Source organism: Cebus imitator, unplaced genomic scaffold (assembly GCF_001604975.1).
Source record: "Cebus imitator isolate Cc_AM_T3 unplaced genomic scaffold, Cebus_imitator-1.0 Scaffold2, whole genome shotgun sequence".
Lineage (NCBI taxonomy): Eukaryota > Metazoa > Chordata > Mammalia > Primates > Cebidae > Cebus > Cebus imitator.
The window spans coordinates 8,601,134-8,624,176 of record NW_016107317.1 but is presented as its reverse complement, the minus strand read 5'-3'; the positions used below and the strand labels follow the sequence as shown (position 1 = coordinate 8,624,176).

The 23,043-nt window shown below is 34.1% G+C and overlaps 1 protein-coding gene across 3 annotated transcripts in view; it reads right to left on the bottom strand.

Moving 5' to 3' along the window:
• Positions 1 to 1,055: 1,055 nt before the first annotated feature.
• SLCO1C1 (solute carrier organic anion transporter family member 1C1) overlaps positions 1,056 to 23,043 on the bottom strand; it is a 53,547-nt gene continuing 31,559 nt past the window's right edge. For 2 of the 3 annotated variants that reach the window (XM_017528944.2, XM_037738548.1), the window contains 6 exons: positions 21,290 to 21,485; positions 16,878 to 17,043; positions 14,079 to 14,263; positions 11,422 to 11,486; positions 4,394 to 4,511; positions 1,056 to 2,917 (listed from right to left, as the gene is read on the bottom strand). In XM_017528944.2, coding sequence (XP_017384433.1) covers positions 2,695 to 2,917; positions 4,394 to 4,511; positions 11,422 to 11,486; positions 14,079 to 14,263; positions 16,878 to 17,043; positions 21,290 to 21,485 — 953 coding nt within the window. In that variant the 3' untranslated portion in view covers positions 1,056 to 2,694. Of the gene's footprint in view, positions 2,918 to 4,290; positions 4,512 to 11,421; positions 11,487 to 14,078; positions 14,264 to 16,877; positions 17,044 to 21,289; positions 21,486 to 23,043 lie in introns of all 3 variants that reach the window. The other variant, XM_017528976.2, reaches the window with a different exon arrangement.

The window sequence follows — 23,043 nt, the reverse complement described above, 5'->3', positions numbered from 1 at the left end:
TTATAAAAAGATCATCATTTAATCATCCTTTGTGCTATTTTGTATTTTTCAAGTTATTCGAGAATAAATTGGAAACTATTCTGTTTGGAAATTTACTTGCAAAGAAGTTATTTTTCAAGGTATTGTGACAAAAAGCCTTGAAAAATAAAGATGATGTCAAAGGCAAGATGAAAATTTTGATGTTTAATTATATCTCTACAAAGAAAACTCTTGACAAGTGTACTCACTCATTCAGTAAATATTTGTTATGGGTAAGATTCATACAGGGATGACAAAAAGGATTCTTGCTCACAAGCTAGCAGGGTAGTAGCAGGTCTGAAGTAGGCCTGCAGAAAACAAAACTGGAAATAAAAATTAAAATGTTTTTTTTATTTTCAAAAATAGCAAAATATAAAACAATCAAGCATCACCAATTCAAATAAATTGACAAGGTTAATATGTATTTAGAGAGCATTTCCATCTTTCTCCAATTCCAAATTTTCCATCTCCTTTTCTTCCGACTTACATTTGCAAGATTGATATATAAAGGGAAAATTTAAAGAATACACAAGAGTTTGGTTTGATCACTTCACCTCAAGGTGCAGTAGCTTGCACCTGTAGTCTTAGCTACTCGGGAGGCTGAAGCAGGTGGATTGCTTGAGCTCAGGAATTCAAAGGCAGCATAATGGGGCAACATGAATGAGGTCACCATATTTTTGAGGTTGGCTTTCTAGTTGGATTTAGGCTTCAAGAAATGCCTCAAACAGACTTCTCTATTGGGAGTGTCCTGTTGATGTGCGCTGATTGTTCTAAAGGCTATCAAAAACTGTGTTGCGATTCCAAGTTTCCATAATTCTAAAGGATTATTATCCTTTATCATCCGACTTAAATGTTTTGAGTTTCTTTGTTAGCCCTACAGTATTTCAAAATATAAATTAACAACATTTGAAAAAACAATATGCTAAATTATTTGTGTGGTTTATAGATGTTGATGATATGGATGGTTTGAAATACACTGATGAAGACAATTGTAGGAGCAAACTGATCCAGTGAAATAAAGTAATATAGAGACATTACAAATCATAGTAGCAGTTTATTTAGTGTAACTTTATAGGGTCATGTTGGTCTGGTGGAAAGATAACTTTAGATTTAAATCTTGGTTTAATTCTTTCTGTGTCCCTCCAAGGTTAAGCAGTATATCTAACCTCTCTCTGCCTCAGTTTCATCTGTAAAGTGATCATTCAGATACTAAGAGTGCTATACAGATTAAGTAATACAATTTTTAGAGTGGCTGATACATAGTAGAATTATGGGTCCCTATTGTAACCTTGAAAATCTCCTGAGTAAGTAAGGGTCCTCTTCTGTGCATTTGATGGACTCTGTGGCCTTACTTAAATGGGAATTTCCTTCAGGTTATCTTTTCTAACCCAAGTTTTCCTTTCATCTAGTCTTCTCTGGATTGTACTAGACTAACAGAATGCAGACAGAATTGGATGGTGAGCCAGCAGTAGCTGAATAGGATGCCTCACTAGTGTAATCTCTGTCTTAAGTCTGCTTTTCTTGAAAGGATTAAGCCTTTCTTTACAGCTATGGTGGAGGAAGAAACATAGCATGTAATAGAGCTAAAGATGAAAGATGTTGGACTGCTGAACCTAACAACCCCTGTTAGAGGAGCACTAGGAAGTTAGGAAAGAGGAAACTCTTGGCTTGACTTTTTCAGTTGCAGAGAAACAGAGCTATCTGGCAGCCTGTCCCAGTGGCAATGCCCTGCTCAGGAGTCCCTAAGCCCTTTGATGTGGGCAAGTGGAGCACCAAAAGATACTACACCCAGACTTCCCATCACTCATCCATCACTCTCCATTCCTTTTCTAACACCTGCATTTATTGTAGACTTTCAGAAATTCACCTTTCAAACATGTTTTAGGAACATATCATGTATATAAGTAGGAAGCTGCTTACATATATTGAAGTAGGAGCAGTATTATATTTAACAATATTTTAAAATTCATTTAATTCATAAAAGAATAATAAGGCATGTTAACATCAATTTTATTACTTTACAACCATAGTCACTTACAGCGCCACACAAAAAGCACACGTAAATGTATAGTAGAAAAGCTAATAATTCAAAATTCTAATCCCCAATATAATTTGCCTCTACACATTTCTATATAAATTACTGTATTTCAAAGAAAAGGAGGAGCTTAAAATGAAATCTTCCGCTCCATGTTCTGCCCCATCCTAAGATCATTATTAAAATACACAGATAAAGACAACGAGAGAAAATACTGTAGGAGTTATACTTGAAGGAGCCCAAGGTATGAGTTACTTTTTAGCAGTATTTTCTTACCCTAGACACATTACACAGGTCAGAAATAACTTTAAATATAACCATGTGTGACAATAGAGACATTGATCTTCTAGGAATACAGTGTATAAAATGAGCACAGGGAAAAATAAAGTGAAATGAGTAAATGATATAAGAAATTTTTATATAAATTAAAAAGTTCAGAATTAGTTTTATCATCTACATCTTCTGTTATATGTTTCATTATATTTGTTATTAGTTATATTATCTAATGCCTAGGGCCAAAAACAAAGTAGATATTTTTTAGAGGGAGAAAGAAATTACAAATTTAGAGCACTTTTGATTAAAATTTATTTGTTTGCAAAATTTCCGCCAATTAGATAACATGACTTCCAGTCATCATTTTTCTAAAGTTGGGTTTCCTTGCCTGGCCAGTGGTTGGGTTGTAGCAGATGATCACTTGTGGTGTAATTTTCCTTTTGGAATCTTGTAGACGCCGTTGTTCTTTCTCTCTTGTTTGTGAAGCTTCTGTGTTTTGAAACATAATTTTTCTTTAAAATGAAAATTACTGCAATACTTAGAAAAATTGACACTGTGCCCAGTATCACAGTTAGTCCCAGATATATGTGTCTAAAAGAAGAGAGAATCTCTGTTATAATTATTGCAACTACCCAACTTGAAATAAAATTTAAAAAGGTAGATAATAATATCATTCTGATGGTTTTCTTTAAGAATGCACATTTGGTAGCTTATATATAAGGCTATTTTATGAATGCTGACAGTATTTTTTTAAAATAAAGCAATGTCTTAGTAGCACCATCATTTTCAGTTACTACTAATTACATAATCAGTTTCTTCCTCTCTGTAAATTATTCCCTTTATCAGGTATCCATATCCCCGTTTGCCTAGAACAGCCCCAGTTTATGTTAGTGTTGGCCCAGTGTAATTTTAATAGTGCTCCTTTTCACACTCAAAAGAACCCAGTTTTGAATGATAAATTATGTGGCTACCCTATCCTCAGACGTTTCCCAAACTCATTTCTTTGGAAAACTTGCATAAAGCAATGCTAAGGGGAATTGGAGCTCTCAGTAAAGCAGAATGATTTCAGAAAAAACCAGAGATTTAAATCAATTTATTTCATGAGAAGCCTGTAGTTCTATGCTTCGTTGAAAGATGCTAAGGTTTGGAAGGACAGGTTGAATGCCTCATTCTGGTTATCTTGAAAACATACTCTCAATCTCTGATTGAGTTACATTGTCTCTACATTACAGTTAATACAGCCATAGCAAAAGTGTGAGTAAATCCTAAATTATACTTACAGATTGGGTCCCTTTCAAAGACCAAAATAAATTTCACACAGAGCATCAAAACCTATTAACTCAAATTTATTTGAGATGGTGTGCTCAGTTCACATCCAACTTAGATGGTTCAGCACCAAGTTTATTTCTCTAGAAAATGCTCAGCTTCTAAGTCTTTTAACAAATCTTTCTTGTTTTTAAGCCAATGAAGCATTGCTTTAGGCAATAAAGGACTAAATGTTTGATGAGCTGAACTGAATGATACCATAGTGAAAAGGCCATGCCACCCAACCCCCATCTACACTCACCCACACAGAGAAAACCTTTTACTTTTATGCATTTCAAGTACAGGAATAATTGAACATCAGTTTGGCAATAAAAGACAGATTTAGAGCCAAATCCAACTCTTGCCCAGGGGGATTATATCTGACGTAAATGGTACAGTTTGGCTCAGTTTGAAAAAGAATATAATTAAACCCAAAATGTGACCTAAATTTAAATGCTTCTGAATTTCAGGGAAATACTTGCCCATTTGTGCGCATAAACTCAAAGTTATTTTCTGGACACTTTTGTCATATTTTTTAAATGATTACTCATTTAAAATGGGAGTCAAGGTAATGAATAGGGACAAAACCAAAGATCTACTAAAATAATAGAATTATTCTAGGATTACAGATCACACTTTTTGATTAGACTATTCTTTACCTTACAAGCAGTGAAATGATATGAAAACTTGTTAGTGTCAGTGGCATTGTGTAAATCTGGGATGCTGTAGCAATGAGAAGCAGGAATGCTTTTGATTTGGTACCTGAAGACATTTGAATCATATAATCTGCATGATCCTCTACTTCCACATCTTTTAAATCCCCATTTGAGGCATGAAGTATCAATCAAAACTCCAAAATATACTGGAGCTGGGATTCCTGCTGTGAGAAAAAACAAATAATTGCTGTTAAAAACATATGCACATCTTTTTGGCTATGAACAATTATCTGAAACTACCTACTTTAGTCTAATTACTGTTTTGGAGATGAAAGGTCATCTATTACATACTGAAATCTCCAAAACCTGTCTCTCTAATTCAGCCATTTCTCATAGAATCATGCAGTAACTACCATTTATTTATCTCCAAAGCATGTCACTCAGGCACTTCAAACTCAACATGAGCTCAGCTTCTTCCCCTGCAGACCTGTCCCTTTAGCAGTGGCCGCCCAGTCACTAAATCAGACTTTGGAGTCATCCTTGATCCTTCTTTATCTCCTCTGTCTGGTCATCACTATATTTAATCTATTCCTGAATCATACCAATTCTGCTCACTAGGTATGTCTTAAACACTTCTCTTCTTTCTATTCCCACTGCCACTCCTTCCACCCTAAAGTAAAACAACAGCCAGTTCATGATTCCTCTCATTAACCCTCTCCAATCTATCCGTCATACAGAGGTTGCATCACTGAATTAAGTAGATGACTTTCCAAGACATCTGTTCCAAAACAAGAGCAGTTAACTGGACATTGAGTCCCTCCTACTTTTGTGGCCACACTTTGGGCAAGATTGTTGTCTTGTGCTTCAGACTCCAATTTTCTTGTTTTTCTTTCAGTGACTAAAATATTCTCCCCTCTTGCCTGAATGCCTTGTATAGGTTCCTTTATACCAACTAATACTTTTCTCTTCTTCACCTTCTTAATACGCACTCACTTTTAGAATCTCATGTGGAACATTTTCCTTCAGAGTAGGCTATTTTGATGAACTAAACTGGATTAACTCTTGTTTTACATCTCTTAAAACTCTTAATACTCCTGTAATAATCTGTTGAATTGCCTTCTCTGCTAGACTGTAAGCTCACTACGGTAGGAAACATGTCTTCCTTATTCATGCTATAAACCCTAGTAGGTTCTCAGAAAATGTTAGGAATTTAATCCCTCCTTAGGGAGAAAAGATTAATGAAAGTATCTTAAGCAGTTGTTCACAACTCAGTTTATATTTTATATTTTCTAAATTGACGGTTCATTAACATCTGTCATTTAGCCTGTGTAGGCTTTTCTTTGTTTTTTAGTTAGCAGCCAGTATTTGAAAGCTAGGAGATTTCATGTAAACCTGCACACTTCTGAGTTCTCTTAAGTATTGTGTTGTCTGGCAGTCCATGGTCATAGTTGGCTGGAGTTGAGCTGCAGCTGCCTCCATGCCTCACTCCCCACCTTCTGCCTACACTTGGAGTCCACTGTGAGCCCTTACAGCTTTCTCTCTACCTGTGTCACTCATTTCCATCAACTGCCTATTGTTTCTGGCATTTGAGTTTTAACTTTTTTGATATATGTTTTCTTCTATTATAAAATTGCTTTCTATGATTATATTGAACAAAATAATCTCACTAAATTTTTAAAGTAATCTAAGAATATTTATGATACTTCTGAATTTCAGAGATTATCCATGTGTTATTTGATAACAAATGAAAATATTTAAAAATATTTTCTATGTTAAGGTTTACCTAAGCTTTGCAAATACTCATGTAAATAATTGATTCAATCCAGACTCATCTATGGGTACCAAAATTTTTGGTGAAAGACTTTTGGGGAACAGAATGGTGACATAACATCGAAGTGTCAAATTATAGATGACTTATTAACTGAAGAAGGATTTTTTTTACAATGAAGAAAGCTGGTGCACATCACCTTCACCAAGAGACCAAAATTAAAATTCCAATGATGGTATAAATTGAGTTCATGTGCTTCCTGATGTGATTCACTAATTATCATGCAAATCACCTGTGTAATATTGCCAGCAATAATTTTTACCTGGTTATAAAGCAAACAAACATATCCAAATGGTGGGATATTTTACAAAACAACTGGTTTTGCCTCTTGAAAAAATATAAATGTTGCAAAAGAACAAAAAAGTAAAAACGAGAAAGTTTTAGAGATAAAAAAGATAACTAAATGCAATATGTGGTCTTTGATTGACTTTAGATGAAAATAGAAAATAAAACACTATAGAAGACACTATTGTTTTAATAAAAGAAAATGAAATGCGGAATTATATTAGATAGAGTAGCATATCAATGTTGAATTTCTGCAGCATGAGAATGGCACTGTGGTTATATAGGACGATAGACTTGCTCTTGTAGAAAAATACAAGTTGAAGTCTTTAGGAGTGAGGGTGTCAGCATGTTCACTTCTTATTTTCAAATGATTCAGCAAAGCCTATGTATGCTTAGAGAAACAGAGGAGAGGGATTTCTGGTTTTTGGACACAGTTGATAAATCCCAGTAAAAGTTATACAATTCATTGTAATTAAAATTTTTTTGTAAGTTTGAAATTTTCACAACAAATGGAAGAAAAAGAAAGAGGAAAGTGAAACCTATAGATAAAAAGAGATTTTAGAGGTATATCACCTAAATGCAATGTGTGAATCTTGTTTGGTTCTTGATTCAACATATATGTGTAAGGAAACATCAGATAATTTAAAGAATTTGAGCAGCAATTGGGTATTTGCTAATATTAAGAAGTAATTTTTTAAGATGCAAGATTCACCAGATTAAAATAAGTCATTATGGTTTTTATTAGAACACACCAAACATGTTATGGAAGAAATGCAGCAGTCTGAGACTTACTTCAAAATAAACTAGTAGGGGTAGATGGTTAGAGACACAGATGTCCTAAGATGAGCTGTGTGTTGATAATTGTTGAAATTGGGTATGGATCAATTGGAGTTCATTGCTGTCTTTGCTATGTACAAAGCAAGTTCTTGCTATCTTTGTATAAGTTTACATTTTTAAATAACAAATTGTTATAAGAATAACTAATTGATTCTATTTTTCATAAAACCCCATGAACCAAAAGAGCAGAAAATTTATCTACCACTCAATTTGGATTATTTGTTACCTCAAGAACCAACCAAATATATGATTTACCACTTAAAAAATCCAGGTGATAACCAATTTTACATTACCTTTAATGATATGAAGACGAGCCAAAAAATTCAAATGTTTGCAATTTTCTGTACATGATTTAAGATTATTATAATAGAAAATTTTCAAAGATTCACAAAAGCAGAGAGAATGAAATAATTAATCCTCATATACCATCATAGCCTTGATAATTATTAATGTTTTGCCATTGCTGTTTCATCTCTCTTTCCACTCTGAACTCTTTTCTTTTGAGACAAAGTTTCCCTTTGTCATCCAGGCTAGAGTGCAGTGGCACAATCTGAGCTCACTGCATCCTCTGCCTCCTGGGTTCAAGCAATTCTTGTGACTCAGCCTCCCTGAGTATCTGGGACCAGAAGTGTGTGACACCATGCCAGGCTAATTTTTGTATTTTTAGTGGAGATGGGGTTTAGCTATGTTACAGCCAGGCTAGTCTTGAACTCCTGGCGTCAAGTGTTCCATCCACCTCAGCCTCCCAAAAGTGCTGGGATTATAGGCATGAGCAGCTGTGCCCGGCCTGAATTCTTATTTTAATATTTTAAAGGCAATCACAGACACCATGCCATTTCAATTATAATAACATCTTTTAAAAACATGACCGCTATGCCATTCTCACATCTAACACATTTTACAATAATTTCTTAATTTTATTTAAAATATAGTACATATTCAAGCTTTTGGATTGTCACTGAGGATTTTTTTAGTTTGTTTGTTCTTATAAGGATTCAAACCAAATAAACACTTCATATTTAGTTGATGACTCTTTATGGCAGTATCCTCTCTTCACTTCGTTTTCTTACTAATGATTTTTGAAAAAAGACACCACCAACTCCTATAAGATATGCCACAGTCTGGATTTGTTTAATTGCTTCTTTATAATATGATTCAATTTATTCTCCTATCTTCCATTTTTCTAGAATCTGGTAGTTAGATCTTATTAGATTCAGGTTCAATTAGAAGGCACATGCTCCCTAGTTGCCACTCTTAGTAATGCTAAGACGGATGGATGTGAAGTTCAGGCTATGCCAGTCTGGTCCCTCCGTTACGAAGTTACTCATCAACTTTTATCTAAAGCTTTTAGCGATTTTTAAGACTACAAGACAGGAATTTTTAAAAAATCTATACTTCTTATAGAAACTATTTGTGTTTTTCTCTAAAAAGGAATTTTCCCTAATTGACTAATTTGGTTACTTTGACATATAGTTAATAGAAGAAAGGCAGGATAAGTGATTTCTTTTTTCTCCTTTGTTTCTCAGTTTTCAGAATAATGACTTGATGTCCTGATAGTCTCCAAAATTTTTAAGTATCATTGTGAACTCATGTTTTTAAAATATATTGTATATATTTCAATAAACTGCAACCATTATTGTTATTACAGCTACTACTATTGTGAGTTTCAGTTTATCTCATCTTGAGGCCAATCTCCTCAAATTGGTTCAGTGCCCTTGATATATCCTTCTTAGCCTTTGATAGCTTAGTCACTTTCTTGCATAAAAAGATGTCCCATATCATCTTATGTATTTTCTACCCTAGACCTTGAACCAGTCATTTCTCCAAGGTACCAGATTTTTTTCCTGGGAGATTATATTTAGATATCACAGATTAACTGTAGTGTTCATTTCTTCTGGGTTTCATAGTTTCTAGGTTTTTCAGCAGATGGAACTATGAAATACAGATTATTTTAAAATAAAAATATGTGAGTTCATTTTGATATTTTAAGTTCAAATTTAAGAATGAGCTTTAAGTTATTTTATTTTATACTTGTATCACTTTTCTATTTTACTAAAAATATTGATTTCAAGTAATCTTAACATTTCAACTCCTTTGTCTTAAATTTGTAATAGTTTTAACATAAAAACATTGATATCAGTAGTAATAATGACTACAAATGCAGTTTATGAGAATTTGGTAAAAAATTTTATTTTTTGCGGCATTTAAGTTTTTTTATGTTTGATTATGTTACCAATTCAATATACAGTTTCAGTTTAAGATTTGGTTATTTTGTTTTCAGTTATATAAAAACCTTATATAAATTTGATTAAACAATCATATAAGTAGTTACATTTACAAAGTCTTACTTTCATCCTGAACTTTCTTATCTCTTAACTTTCTTCTCCTACAAGTAAACCTTTTTTTAAATTAGTTTTTAGTTTATGCTTCCATTGTTTCTTTTTTTAAAAAGAGCAAAATGCCTTTGCACATGTGTATAATATTTCCATCTTTACATGCTTGACATCAAAAACATCATCCAATAAAAATTGTTCTCCATTTTGCTTTTTTCTACTTAATACTATATACTGGAGATCACTTGATAACATTAGATAGAGATTTTCCCCATTCATCCTTACAGCTCTGTTAGGTGGGTGTACCACAGTTTATTCAACCAGTCTCCTACTGATGGACATTTAGATCACTTCCAGGTTTTTGCTGTTATAAAAAGTCACCATTATTACACCTATTTATAATGATTAAATTTATTTTATAATTTTTGCCATCAAATTTTTGGTATAATTCTTAGAAGTAAAGATATTAGGTTAAAAGATCTATATATATATAATTTCACCAGTTAAGCCCAATAAAGAACATCATTTTCCCAACAGCAATGTGTAAGCATAATCTATTTTTGCATATATTGCAAACAAAATTTGGTAATTTGTCAGCCTGATAAGAAATGTCGTTCTAGCTTGACTCTTTTTATGAGAGAACTTGAGCATATTTCTATATATTGAAAGGCAATTGCATTTATTTTTCCATGAAAAATTCACATCTTTTACTCATTTTTCTACTTTGTTGCTTGTCTTTTTCTTCTCAAAATTTAGGAGTTTTCTTTATAATGGGAATATTAGCCAGTTGTCTGTTACATAAATTGTAAAACTTGTTTCTAGTTTATCTTTTGCCATTTGACTTTGCTTATGATAATTTTGCCAAATTCAAAATTTTTTTGTCAAATCAATTTTGTAAATCATTTATTTTAGTTGGAACAATTTTTGTTCTGTAGGTTCCGTCTGTATTCCCAAAGACAGGTAGATATGGAGGCCAATTCTTGCCAGGCATATACTACAGGCTCAATATATGACACTTTTCTAGATAACACCTATTTTCATATTGTAGAATTAGAGCCAGTCATGATGTCATATAACTCCATTTTTGTTTCTTTTTCAATTTTATCAGGATTTTATTATTTTTCTATGCAACCAGTTTACATCAAGATCTATGTAAGCCAAATTTAATTTCAAATTGTTTAAGCTTTGGGTTTGTTTTGCTTTCTGCTTTGTTCCTTTCTACCAAATGACAGTGGCATATTCAAAATTATTTTATGTTATTCTTTAATATATAAACTCTTTAAGGATAAAAACTTTGTTTCATTCACTGTTTTCTGTGGATTTTAACCAATATACATTTAAAAATTTGGTAGGGAGAAAAAAACATTTTAATTACAATTGAAAGAATGACCTACTGAAATGTATTTGCTTGGTTTAAATAGTATCTTATCTTTCTACCTAATGACATAAGGGATAAGCATTGAGAGTAGCTCAAAAGAATTCTTTCCATTTTAATAACTGAAAAAGTTATATTTAGGCTTCAACCTTTCTTACTGATTATTTTCCGAGGGCTCTCTTGTAAAAGCTATAGATTTTGTGAGAACACACAAGTGCTAGAAAACATGATTGTTAAAAATTATGATTAATATCACAAAATCTGTTTATTATATCTGAGGCATAAACTAGGCAATAAATATTTCTGTATCAAAAGAAGAAAGGAGTCAAGAAAAGGAGGGAAGAAATAAAGAAATGACTATTAACTTTACCACTACAACATATATTTATGCTTGGAAATTCTATTAAAATATTTAGAAAAGTCTTCAAAATATATTTATGGTGGCTGCCATAAATTAAAGCGTAGATTATACTTACCAAGAACTCTTATTGCTAATGTGTAGATACCCAGGGCAAAAGACTTAAGCTGTGGCTTAATGCACCTAAAAATCAACAAAAGCACCATTATAAGAAATATATCATTCATTAAAGCAAGTAGAAATTTGAATGATAATCTGCCTAACACACATGAAATCATGTTAGAATTCAAGTAACATTTATGGTGAACCCATTGGTGTGCTAATATAGGGAGGGCAAAATATGTAAAAGACATATTCCATTTCATGCAATGCTACATGTTTATAATTAATATTTCTAGAAACTAAATTACCATATATTCCATATTCATGTGGTGCTAGTAAAGTCAAATTTAAGTTTAACCAGCAAAATAGCAAAGACTCGGGATAAAGCTCAAATTTCTAAAAAATTGTTAGAATTTGAAGCAAAAATGAAGAATTAACCTACAATTTTTATGGCTTTTGGACTAAAAGAACAGGACCAAATTCATCAGTTGATGTAATCACTGTGCCATGCTAAAAGTTGCTGCTAAAGAGAGAGAACTTGAAACAATCAGAAAAGTACAAAAACACCTAAATAACAAATGTCATTAATATGACTGTAAAGCTTAACGTGATTTCCCTGTGGATCTTAATAGTGATAATCATGATAATATATAATGACTACGGAGTGTTAGCCATGGTATTAAGTACTTTATACATATTATATCATTTGGTCTCTGCTTTAAAAGAGAAAAACAAAAACAAAAACATGACTTCTTCAACCCAAAGGAGTCCTTCTGACATCAAAATTCACAATAGTTAATATGAAGGACTAGTGGTTGGAAAATGCTTTCTGTGGTAAGCACCTGATTCTACACTTGGCACAGTATAAGAAGATGTTGAAGAAGTAGAACAGTATTCTGGAAAGTGTAAGACAGTTTTTTGCCCTTTTGCCAAACTCAGGCTACCATTTGTAAATGTAACTATCTCATGTTCTTCATGTTGTATTCCCCATGATTTGGTGAAAGCTGTTTGGAGAATAGCAGGTTTGTGGATAATAAGTTCTGTTTTCTGTTTGTCATTCCTAAACAATTTCCACTATACAAATTGTGGGAAATTAAAAATGTGTACAATACTTTGGTTAGCCTTTAGAAAAAAGTTAGTATTTATCCTTGAATACCTGAATTAATTTGAAAATCACCGAGTCCATCTCATCAATATTGAATTCTAGTAAATATTGACTTTTCATGTTTAATAATTTTATCAAATTTTTTATGAGGTGATTTTTATCAATAGCACAATAGAAATATTGGCAAAGCTAAAGCTAACTCAATTAGGATGAAAATATTATAACTGAGACTCCTATTTGCAAAACTATTTTAGCATTTGGATTCATATAATTTTTACAGATGTATGATAGGATAATCAGTAAAAAATGTTTTAACATAAATTGTATTTTAATAGAAGAAAAACCTATAGGGAAGTTGAATGAGATATAAATATAGGAAGGAAATATGTAATGCCTGTCACTGTTAAAGTAGTTGTTATGCAAATCTGAACCAGGTGATATTGGTTATCAAATCACTACTTTTTAGATACCATTAATTACATTAGAAAGTGACGTACATTTAAAACTGTTATTTTTTAAATAAAATATTTATAATATACCGAAATCAATAGTTACTAAACTTATGATAAAAATTTTTCTGTGTCAATTTATACATAAATAAGAGGCTACATAATTTTACAAAATTTTTTAGGGTTTTATAAGCAAAAATGATTGAAGTTATTGATATGGTCTGGTTCTATGTGTTCCCACCCAAATCTCATCTTGAATTGTAATCCGAATTTTAATCCCCACATGGTGGGAGAGGGACCTTTTGGGAAGTGATTGGCTCATGGGTGTGGTTCCCCCATGCTGTTTCTGTGACAGTGAGTTCACACAAGATCTGATGGTTTTATAAGAGGCTCTTCTTGCTTCACTCTGTACTTCTCCCTCCTGTGCCTTACGAGGAAGGCCTTGTTTGTTTTCCCTTTCCCCACTATTGTAAGTTTCCTGAGACTTCTCCATCTATGCGGAACTGTGAGTCAATTAAACCTCTTTCCTTTATAAATTATCCCGTCTTGGGTATTTCTTTGTAGTAGTGTGAAAACAGACTAATAACTGTCATTAACATCATGGATTAGCATCCTCCATTTACCAAAAAGCCATGAAATCCCTCACAGATAATTCTAGTTATAGCAAAAATACACAGATAAAGCAAAAAAAAATCAAAATAATAAATGCATAATATTGTAGTATTAGATAAGCCTTTAAAATGTCTTGTAAATTGTATTTTCCATGATCTAGTGAAACTATATTTAATCTAAAATGCTTGTTATCTATGCTAATTAATATTATTACCAGCATTAGAAGCAGCATACTATTATCTATTAAGCAACTCTGGTAATGTAGGCACTAACATTGCTTTCTAGTCCAATAGTTTGCAAACATTTTTAACTAAGAAAATGTCTTTTATGACACATTTTTGTATAAATATCAAGTGGGATACATATAGAAGTGAAACAAGGATGTGGGACAAGTTCCCTGAAAAAACTAAGAAGAATCATAATGATTCTACAGAAAAAAAAATTTAAATCCTTGCCTGAGATGATTATGTCTTATATTAAATTGGAATGGGGAGAATCAGTACTCACCTCAGAAGTAATATGTATCCGGGTATGCCACCTAGGGATAAAGTATAGGATGTGATGACTGAAATTACAAGAAAATACAGAAACATTTGGGGACATCCATTGTCTTTTTGACATCTTCCAACTATGCCTGAGGAATTTCCAGATTTAGAAGCTGCAATTCCCACACAAGTGCAGTTGTAAAATATCTGTAACACAATAGGGAAAAGTCCAGTTATTGCAGTGACATTTAAATAAAATTAAAGATAGTTGTTTAAAAAAAATTTACAGTATAGCAGCCATGCATTATATAAACAATGAGGAAATATTCTTTTATTTTTCCGTATTAGAGTATATTGAACAAAGCAAAATCTATACAGAAACAGCATTTCATTATCTAAATAGCAGATGGTCAGTCTACTAAGTATTAATCTTATACAGCAATCTTCCAGCAAATCCTACCTAATCTAACCATACCTTATCTTCTTCACTACCATTTTCAATTCTAAGTAACCATTATTTCTTGCCTAGATTGTTACAACGCTCCCTTTATTGTTAACTTGTTTTTGCTCTTACCTAGTTAGAATCTGTTTTCCATCCAGTAAGCAAAGTGGACCTTTAAGCGTGACAGTCAGATCACATCACTACCCTCAACCTGCCAATGGTTTCTCATTATACTTGCATGAAACCCCACATCCTTATAACGGTTTACACTTTTTCCATCATGTAGCACCTGGATGCCACTCTAATCTCACCATTCAGTGATATTCCCTCTCTCCTTTTGCGTCAGCCACACACAGGACCCTTGAAAAGGGCACGTTGCCCTTTCCAAACCTCCTCTCAAACCTGGCAAGTTTATCCATGCCTCATGGCCCTGCTATTTTCTCTACCCGGGCAGCTCTTTTAGGTGATTATACGGCTGGCATCCATACTTAAGGTGTCTGTTCAGAGATTTTATTAGAGACCTTTTACAACTACCCATTCAAAAAAAATACTTCCATCTCTTCATCCTTTTATTCTAATTCATGTCTTTTTCACAGTGCTTCTTACTACCTATCAGAATATCATATATTTACTTATTTTTAAAATATACTTTCCCAACAAAATGTAACCTCCATGAAAGAAGAAACTGCTTGCTTTACTATCATTATGCAACCAGGGAATAGAAGAGGCTCTCATTTTAGGCATTTGATAAAGCTTAGTTAAGTAAATGGGCAAAATTGAGGATATGACAGAATTTATGGTGGCTATAAGAAAAAAATAATTCTGGTGCATAAAACTCAATTTTGACTGAAGAGAGACAGTTTGTATAAACCCTTGATAATTTATTTCTGTAAATTTTATTTATTAATGCCTTTATACAATGCTATATTTAATCACAGAAGAGTTTGTGAGTTTTTAGACAGTAAATAAAGCTGCCATTTCCTTTTCTAGAAAAAGTAGTAATATAGATTTTTTGCAATGCCAAATTGAAATCTTTGATTCTTAATCTTGGCTGCTCACTAGACAAATGAGTTAAGCAAGTCCTTTGTATCTCAGTGCCTCAGCTCTCACTTAAGGAAAACACTGAAAATAATACAAATTATTTCAGGACCATGAGGTTTAAATGCAAGTTTGTTTTTAGATCACCAGTCTTTAGCCCTTCCTTGTAATGTGTTTTATAAATGGTAGCTCTCATTAAGAAAAACCTTCATGCAGCTGTGGGCAAAAATAACAGTAGCTGAAAGAAAAATAACAAAGGAAGAAAGGAAAGAAAAGAAAAGAGAAGCTTGGTGAAAATGTATTTCAAATGAGTAGGCAGTGTTATTCATTGTTGCTAGAAACCAGTCCTTTCTGCTCTAAATAAGTCAAAATAATAATACAATGAACAGAGTCAATCAACAAACATAGCTGTATATCTGCGGATATACAGCCTAAGCATTCATATCCAGTTAATAAGCATATGTAAATAAATGAAATGTATGAGTGGTTTAATTATTTGCCTTGTAGAATTGTCAAAGGTAAATTTCATCAGTCACGAAGAGCAAAAAATAAGAAAGAGTCTGTTCTCCCTCTCTGCTCTCTGCCATGTGAGGATAGAAGGTGAAGATGGCCATCTGCAAACCAGATAGCAGGTCCTCACCAGGCACCAGATCTGCTGGCACCTTGATCTTGGACTTCCCAGCCTCCAGAACTATGGGAAGTAAATGTTTGTTGTTTAAGCCACCCATTCTATGGTGTATTCATTATAGCAACCTGGACTGACTAAAACAGCTTTTTACCTGTATTTCCAACCTCATCCCCCTCTTCCACCCTACAGAAACCCTCCATTCCAGCCCATCTGCTCTCTTATTATAATACAAATTGACTGGATTTTCCAAGCAAAGTTGTCCTAGAACCATCAACCTCCTTATAATCAGGTCTCTGACCCTAAGGTCTAGAATCTTTGGAACTAAACCTCCTAATACTGACTTCTATTTGTCCACCTCCTAAAACCTCAAATGACCACTGGTCTTGGAGTCAGAAGACATGGATCTGAAAGTATATCTTATTATATGATCACATGATAGACATTCCCATTCAGGGCTAACACTTCTTATAAGCAAAAGGAGAGGAACTGACTACATAATTACAAAAGTTCTTCCACCCTATTTCATGACTCTAATTCTCACCCTAATTTTTTCAGCAACTCAAGTATCACTAGGAATGGTTATAACATTTTCTACACAAAAAAGGGTAAGAGTCAAGCCTCCTGCTAGTAGTGGTCTGCTGTGAGCCCCCATAGAGTTGTGTTATTTACTTATAACAAGACCATGGCCATATTCTTTAGAGGCAATTTCTTACAATATTTTTTCCACTCCTGTTGGAGGCTTGACAACCAGCAAGACAAGCTGATACATATGTGATTCCATTTTCACCGCACATGGGTTCCCATTTTGTCTCTGAACATTTGCATCTTGAGTTGCAATCTGAAAAGAGAGCTCGTTCATGATAAGAGACAGGTTTGGTTCTGAAAAGAAATATAACAATATAAAATATTATCTCTTAGCAGGTAACACCTGAATATTTTCAAAAACCAATGTTCTTGAGTGATATAAATGATACTACCAAAAAATTTGCCTTTTAGAAACACAGTTGTCATCAGAAATGCCAGATTCTGGTCATGAAATGTGAGTTTACTAATAACAGCTTTATCTTGAAAGCTTTTAGAAGCCTACAAATTCATATCATGTCCAGTTCTTAGCTCATAGCTTTCAGTAAAGTCTGCTGCCTCTAGGATCCTCTAATATACTTCTCTGCAAAGATGTATAAAAATAGCTAACAAGGTTAGAAAAGTAAACTTTTAGAGCAATTTATGGCATTACTTAAATGCATCACAGGTGGTGTGCGTGTGTACAAATTTCATTCAGAATTGTTGTCTAAGTATGAGTGGAATGGATGTTGCTTATAATTCAGTAAAGGAAAAGTAGCCAATCAGTAATCATTTAATTCTCTTTCAGTGTTTGCAGAAGTTACATGTCCTCTTGTGTATGTCTTACATCGGCAATAAGTGCATTCCCAGTTCATTCAACCTTTCTCCCGTGTATTCTCCCAGTGTACAGTGCTCTTTCATATCTTATAGGATCCTTTCTTACTCAAATTCTCAAGCAAGTTCAATGACTTACCCACCTATTTGTTCATAAAATTTTACTGGAAAACTACTAAGTGCTAGCTCTGGGAGAAAAGAAGATAATTACAAATACTAATGAGACAATATTTACCCTCCAAAAATTGGGTTTTTTGAGTTGTTTCACAAAATTGTGATTGCATTCTTTCTTTTCCTCTTCATATTTTTTTGCCCTATGCCATTCACTTTTATATTTACTCTTCATCTCTCCCAGTATTCTCTCTCCCTCACTTTTTTTCTGTCACCTGAATGGCCTAATCCTTCTGCTTTTATCCTTTTTTACTATTCATATCCCACTACTCTTCTCAAAGGAAAATTTTGCAATGGCATGTCATTTCTATCTGCATGATAGGTGCCATTCCTGGGCCCTCCATACTTCATTTTTTCTACTCCTTATTTTTAAATTTATTTATTTGCTTATTCCTTCTCTCACCCCATTTTGTACAAAGATATTTGAGGAGCTTAAACTTAAAAAAATACATTGAAATGTGCAATCAGCAGAGGCAGGAACTGTTTTTTAAATTTACTCCCATATCTCCAGCACCAGTAATAACTCCTGTCACACAGCAAGCTAAGAAACAAGATTTCTAGTTAAGTTAGTCAATCAAAAAAAAATGATATTATGGTGAAAGAAATTAACCACTTGGGCCTCTGACTATAAGAAGCATCGTCATTAATTATGGCAACCATAATTTCTTAATGATAGTAATATTCCATCTAGCAGGACTGGTATGATGAATTTTGTCACCTCAAAAGTGCAAACAAAAGTCCTCTGAGAGGTTTCCAAATAGCATGAAAGGGTACTGAACTAGGCCTTCAGAGATGTCCTATAGGAATGTTTAATCCTGTTCTCTTCCATAAAATTTTAATTGGCAACTGAGACTGTTTGTAGTATCTAAAAGTATAAAACTGCCTATACAAGCCTAGAATCATTTTAACTCTGGAAATGGTAGGGCTGAGATTATAGAAGGTTGGAGCTCGAGGGAACCTTGGTGTCATCTAGGACAATCTCTCATTTGGCAGGCCCCAAGTGGATGGGTAACTTGCTCAAATTCCCACTGCTTGTTAGTGGCAAATCTGGAAACAGAACCCTGCCAGGCCTCTTGATTATAAATTCTTATCTGACATCAGAGTTATTCTTGTTATTGCAGAAGAGAGATTTCTTCCATTATCATATCTAAGGATTATCTTCAGTTTTCCTATTGAATATCCAGGTCTAGACAGTGTTTGGAATAAAGCAACATGGAAAAACCCATAGAAACCATTTTATATTTTATAAAGAAAATTATTTTGTATTATTGAAAGTAAGTTTAATTTATCATCGGGAGTAGGAATCAATGGCATACATGTTTTCTGAAGGATGTGTTGACAGTAGATTTGTCATTTAGAATTTTAATTATAAGAAGAGTTTTAACAAATACACCAGAATGTTTATACCCAAATGAGATTTTCTTTCAAAATAGTTATGTTGAAAGATTAGAGCTTTTTCTTAAAGGTTAAATCTTTGCCCTTGTTAAGAATATTCTTAAAAATATACAAGGAAATTTCAAAAGAAGAGCTTTAGAATTTTTTTTTATATATATAGTCGGGGTGTCACCATGTTGGCCAGTCTAGTTTTGAACTCCTGACCTCAGGTGATCCACCTGCCTTGGCTTCCCAAAGTGCTGGGATTACAGGCATGAGCCACTGTGCCTGGCAAGCCTTAGAATATTTTTTTTTTTTTTTTTGGGACGGAGTTTCGCTCTTGTTACCCAGGCTGGAGTGCAATGGCGCGATCTCGGCTCACCGCAACCTATGCCTCCTGGGTTCAGGCAATTCTCCTGCCTCAGCCTCCTGAGTAGCTGGGATTACAGGCATGCACCACCATGCCCAGCTAATTTTTTTTTGTATTTTTAGTAGAGAAGGGGTTTCACCATGTTGACCAGGATGGTCTCGATCTCTTGACCTGGTGATCCACCCGCCTCGGCCTCCCACAGTGCTGGGATTACAGGCTTGAGCCACCGCGCCCGGCACAACTAACATTCTTAATCCACACTGCTGACTTTCACTAAGGCAGCACTATAGTCAGCTGAGTCTAACAGTCTGGCTGTGATAACTCCCAGAAGCCATAATTTATGAACTTTGCATTCACCAGTTTTCCTTAACATCGTAGATGGCCAAACTTATAACAGGTGCTCATTTAGCAGGTGAAACCAGGTTAATAAAGGTGATGGAAGTTGGAACATAGAGACAAGGCAGATAAGCATGGAAGGAAGGGTAGGAAGGGAGACGGATAGCAGGCTGTAAGCAAGAAGCCGAATAACAGGCAGGAAACAGAATATAGTGTCAGGAATGTTTGCCTTTGAGCCACAGGCAGAGTTTCTGGTGGCCAGGCAGATACAGTTGGGGAGGCCTTCCTGGCACATGGTGGAGCCTCAGTAATTTTTTAGAAAACAAATAATACATAGACCGGTGAAATGATGAAGAAAGTTACCTCTGGGAACTCATGTTAAAAGGTAGAGTGGGCCGGGCGCAGTGGCTCACGCCTTTAATCCCAGCACTTTGGGAGGCCGAGGCGGGTGGATCACGAGGTCAAGAGATCGAGACCATCCTGGTCAACATGGTGAAACCCCGTCTCTACTAAAAATACAAAAAATTAGCTGGGCATGGTGGCGCGTGCCTGTAATCCCAGCTACTCAGGAGGCTGAGGCAGGAGAATTGCCTGAACCCAGGAGGTGGAGGTTGCGGTGAGCCGAGATCACGCCGTTGCACTCCAGCCTGGGCAAAAAGAGCAAAACTCTGTCTCAAAAAAAAAAAAAAAGGTAGAGTGATGGGAAAGACTCAGTGGGCAATATAGTTCCTACAAGATCCAACCACGTATTGAGAGAGACTCTGGAAACCAAGCAATGTATTATTACACACCTCATATAAGATGGCAGGTCTGAGAGCATTACTAAATATTATCCTGACCAATTGCAAGACACACAGCTAAAGAGAAATTTTATGGGGAGCACCAGGTTGAAGGACAGGCATTTCTTTTCAGAAACTTTACATGATTCAAGCACAATAGCAACTATGGAGGATTGCATAGAGATAACTCCCCTTACTCAGGTGTCCAAAGGAGAAAAATACAATTCTTTCCATGAATGGCACATTTATTTTGTATTAGGCAAGTAGTATTCACTTTCATATACATTAACTTGCTTAAACCTAACAGAAACTTAAAAAGCAGTTATTACTTCTGTTTTTAAGATGGGAAAATTGAATTAGTTTAAACTGCCCATACATCACTTCATTAAATATAGAGACCTGATTCAAGGTTTGTATTTCCACCATCATGTTGTTTTTCTAAATTAATCAGGTTGGTTCTCTATTGTAAAATATGGGATTATCAATTTTTTATTTATATATGACATTTAAAATAAAAAAAGATGACACATTTTGGTGACAGTAACCAATTCTAAGTATTGTCAGTTATTCCACAATAAGATACTAAATCTCTTACCATAGTTATCTTGTCTAAAAATCAAATTCATTTTTTGCAACTCCACCAATAATTGATTTAATTAAACAAGACAATATCCTCAAATTATTTAATAAGGGAACATACCCTTGGTAAGAAACAGTTAGTCCTGCCACATCAGAATTTTCACAGCCCAGTGCAAACAGGGAAAGGAATAGGAGGTAACCAAAGACAGATGATCCCAAGTAGAGTTTTGCAGCTCCACACACACTGATTCTGAATTTTTTCATAACTATCCCCCCAGAGAATATTCCAAGGGCCACTGCTGGTATGTTGATGAGCCCTGAGAAACAAGAAAATATATCATTTTGTGAATCTCTAAGAAAAGATCTGAGTGCACTCACACAAACTTTCAAATGTATTATTATTAGAAGACTTTGTCACTTTAAATTATAGAAATACTCACTTTAAATTGTAGAAATATTCAGTCACTGTCATTTACTAACATACACAGTCTCAGGTTCTGTCTAGCACAATGTCTAGCAGAGTATTAAATTAATACCAAATGAATTAATAAATATCTCTAGTTATTCTAGTCCAATTCCAGCATTAACAAGTACAATTAGGTAGCAATTAGGTGTCCATTAATGTTCTTTAATGTTCTGTATAAAAATAATAGGCAAATAGAATATAGAAAACTTTTTCTTAAGTCTTGATTTCTATTTTCTGCCTCCTACTCCCCATGTATGCAAAATTTGTTTTCATTGAGCCAGCTTCTTAGATTTGACTGTGGTATCCTTCCTAATAAAAACAATAACCACCTCTATTTACTTGCTTATAATGTACCAGCCACTGAGCTTAGCATTTGATTTACTTGCTTATAATGTACCAGCCACTGAGCTTAGCATTTGATATATTAATATTATAACACTTGCTTTTCACCACGACCTTAAGAGTAGGCATATTGTTAGCCCCACTTCAGAGAGCTATTTGTTTGCAGTCACAGTTAGTAAGCGGGCAACCAGATTTGAATGCAGAAAGACTGATGTCAAGCCCCATGCTTTTAATCACTGCTATGTGGCCTCTCCATCAGGGGTTTGGGAAATAGTATCCTTGATAAATAGATGTACATTATTTTTTTTAGATAGCTGTGCAAACTCACTAGGAATCTAATAAGTGTGAGCTGTAAACTGCACTAGGAAGAGGTTCAACTTGGTGGTTGAGAGCTTGGACTCTGGAGACCCAGCTGCCTGAGTTTAAATCTCAGTTCCACCACTGAATAGCTGTGCAATTGCAGGTAATTCTTTGAATGTTTCTAAACTTGTCTCCTCATCTATAATATGGAACTAATAATAGCATTGTTGAGGGAACTAAATTCCATTATTTATGAAGAGCTATCAGCACAATGTTTAGCACAAAAATATCATGCAATTAATTGCTATCCATTTTATTTACAAAGATGAAAATATTGGAGGTGGGATGGGGAGTAAAACACTTGTAAAAGGCTTGGGAAAAGAGGCACTTTGGTGCTGTTTGTTGGCTTGTAAATGGTGTAACTCTAGAGAAGAACAATCTGGCACTCAAAAATAAACAACTTCTCTGCTAATTAGAATTTATTTCTCATATTGTCTACCTGTCAATTGTTGATGTCCATGTTTTCTTGAGGTTTTGAGATAATACATCTCTTTCAAATAATAAAAAAGCTGAAGTTTGCATGACCTCTACTAGTCAACAGATAAGGTTCAAAGACAAAATCAGCATTCCTGTGGTAAAAAAATCATCTCAAGTACGCATGTCTGACTCAGAATGTACTGTGAAATTGTAAAATAAAAATGAAAACACTGACCTCTAGTGATAATGACATGCAAATTGTCTTCTTTCCTTTCCTTTTTTTTTTTTTT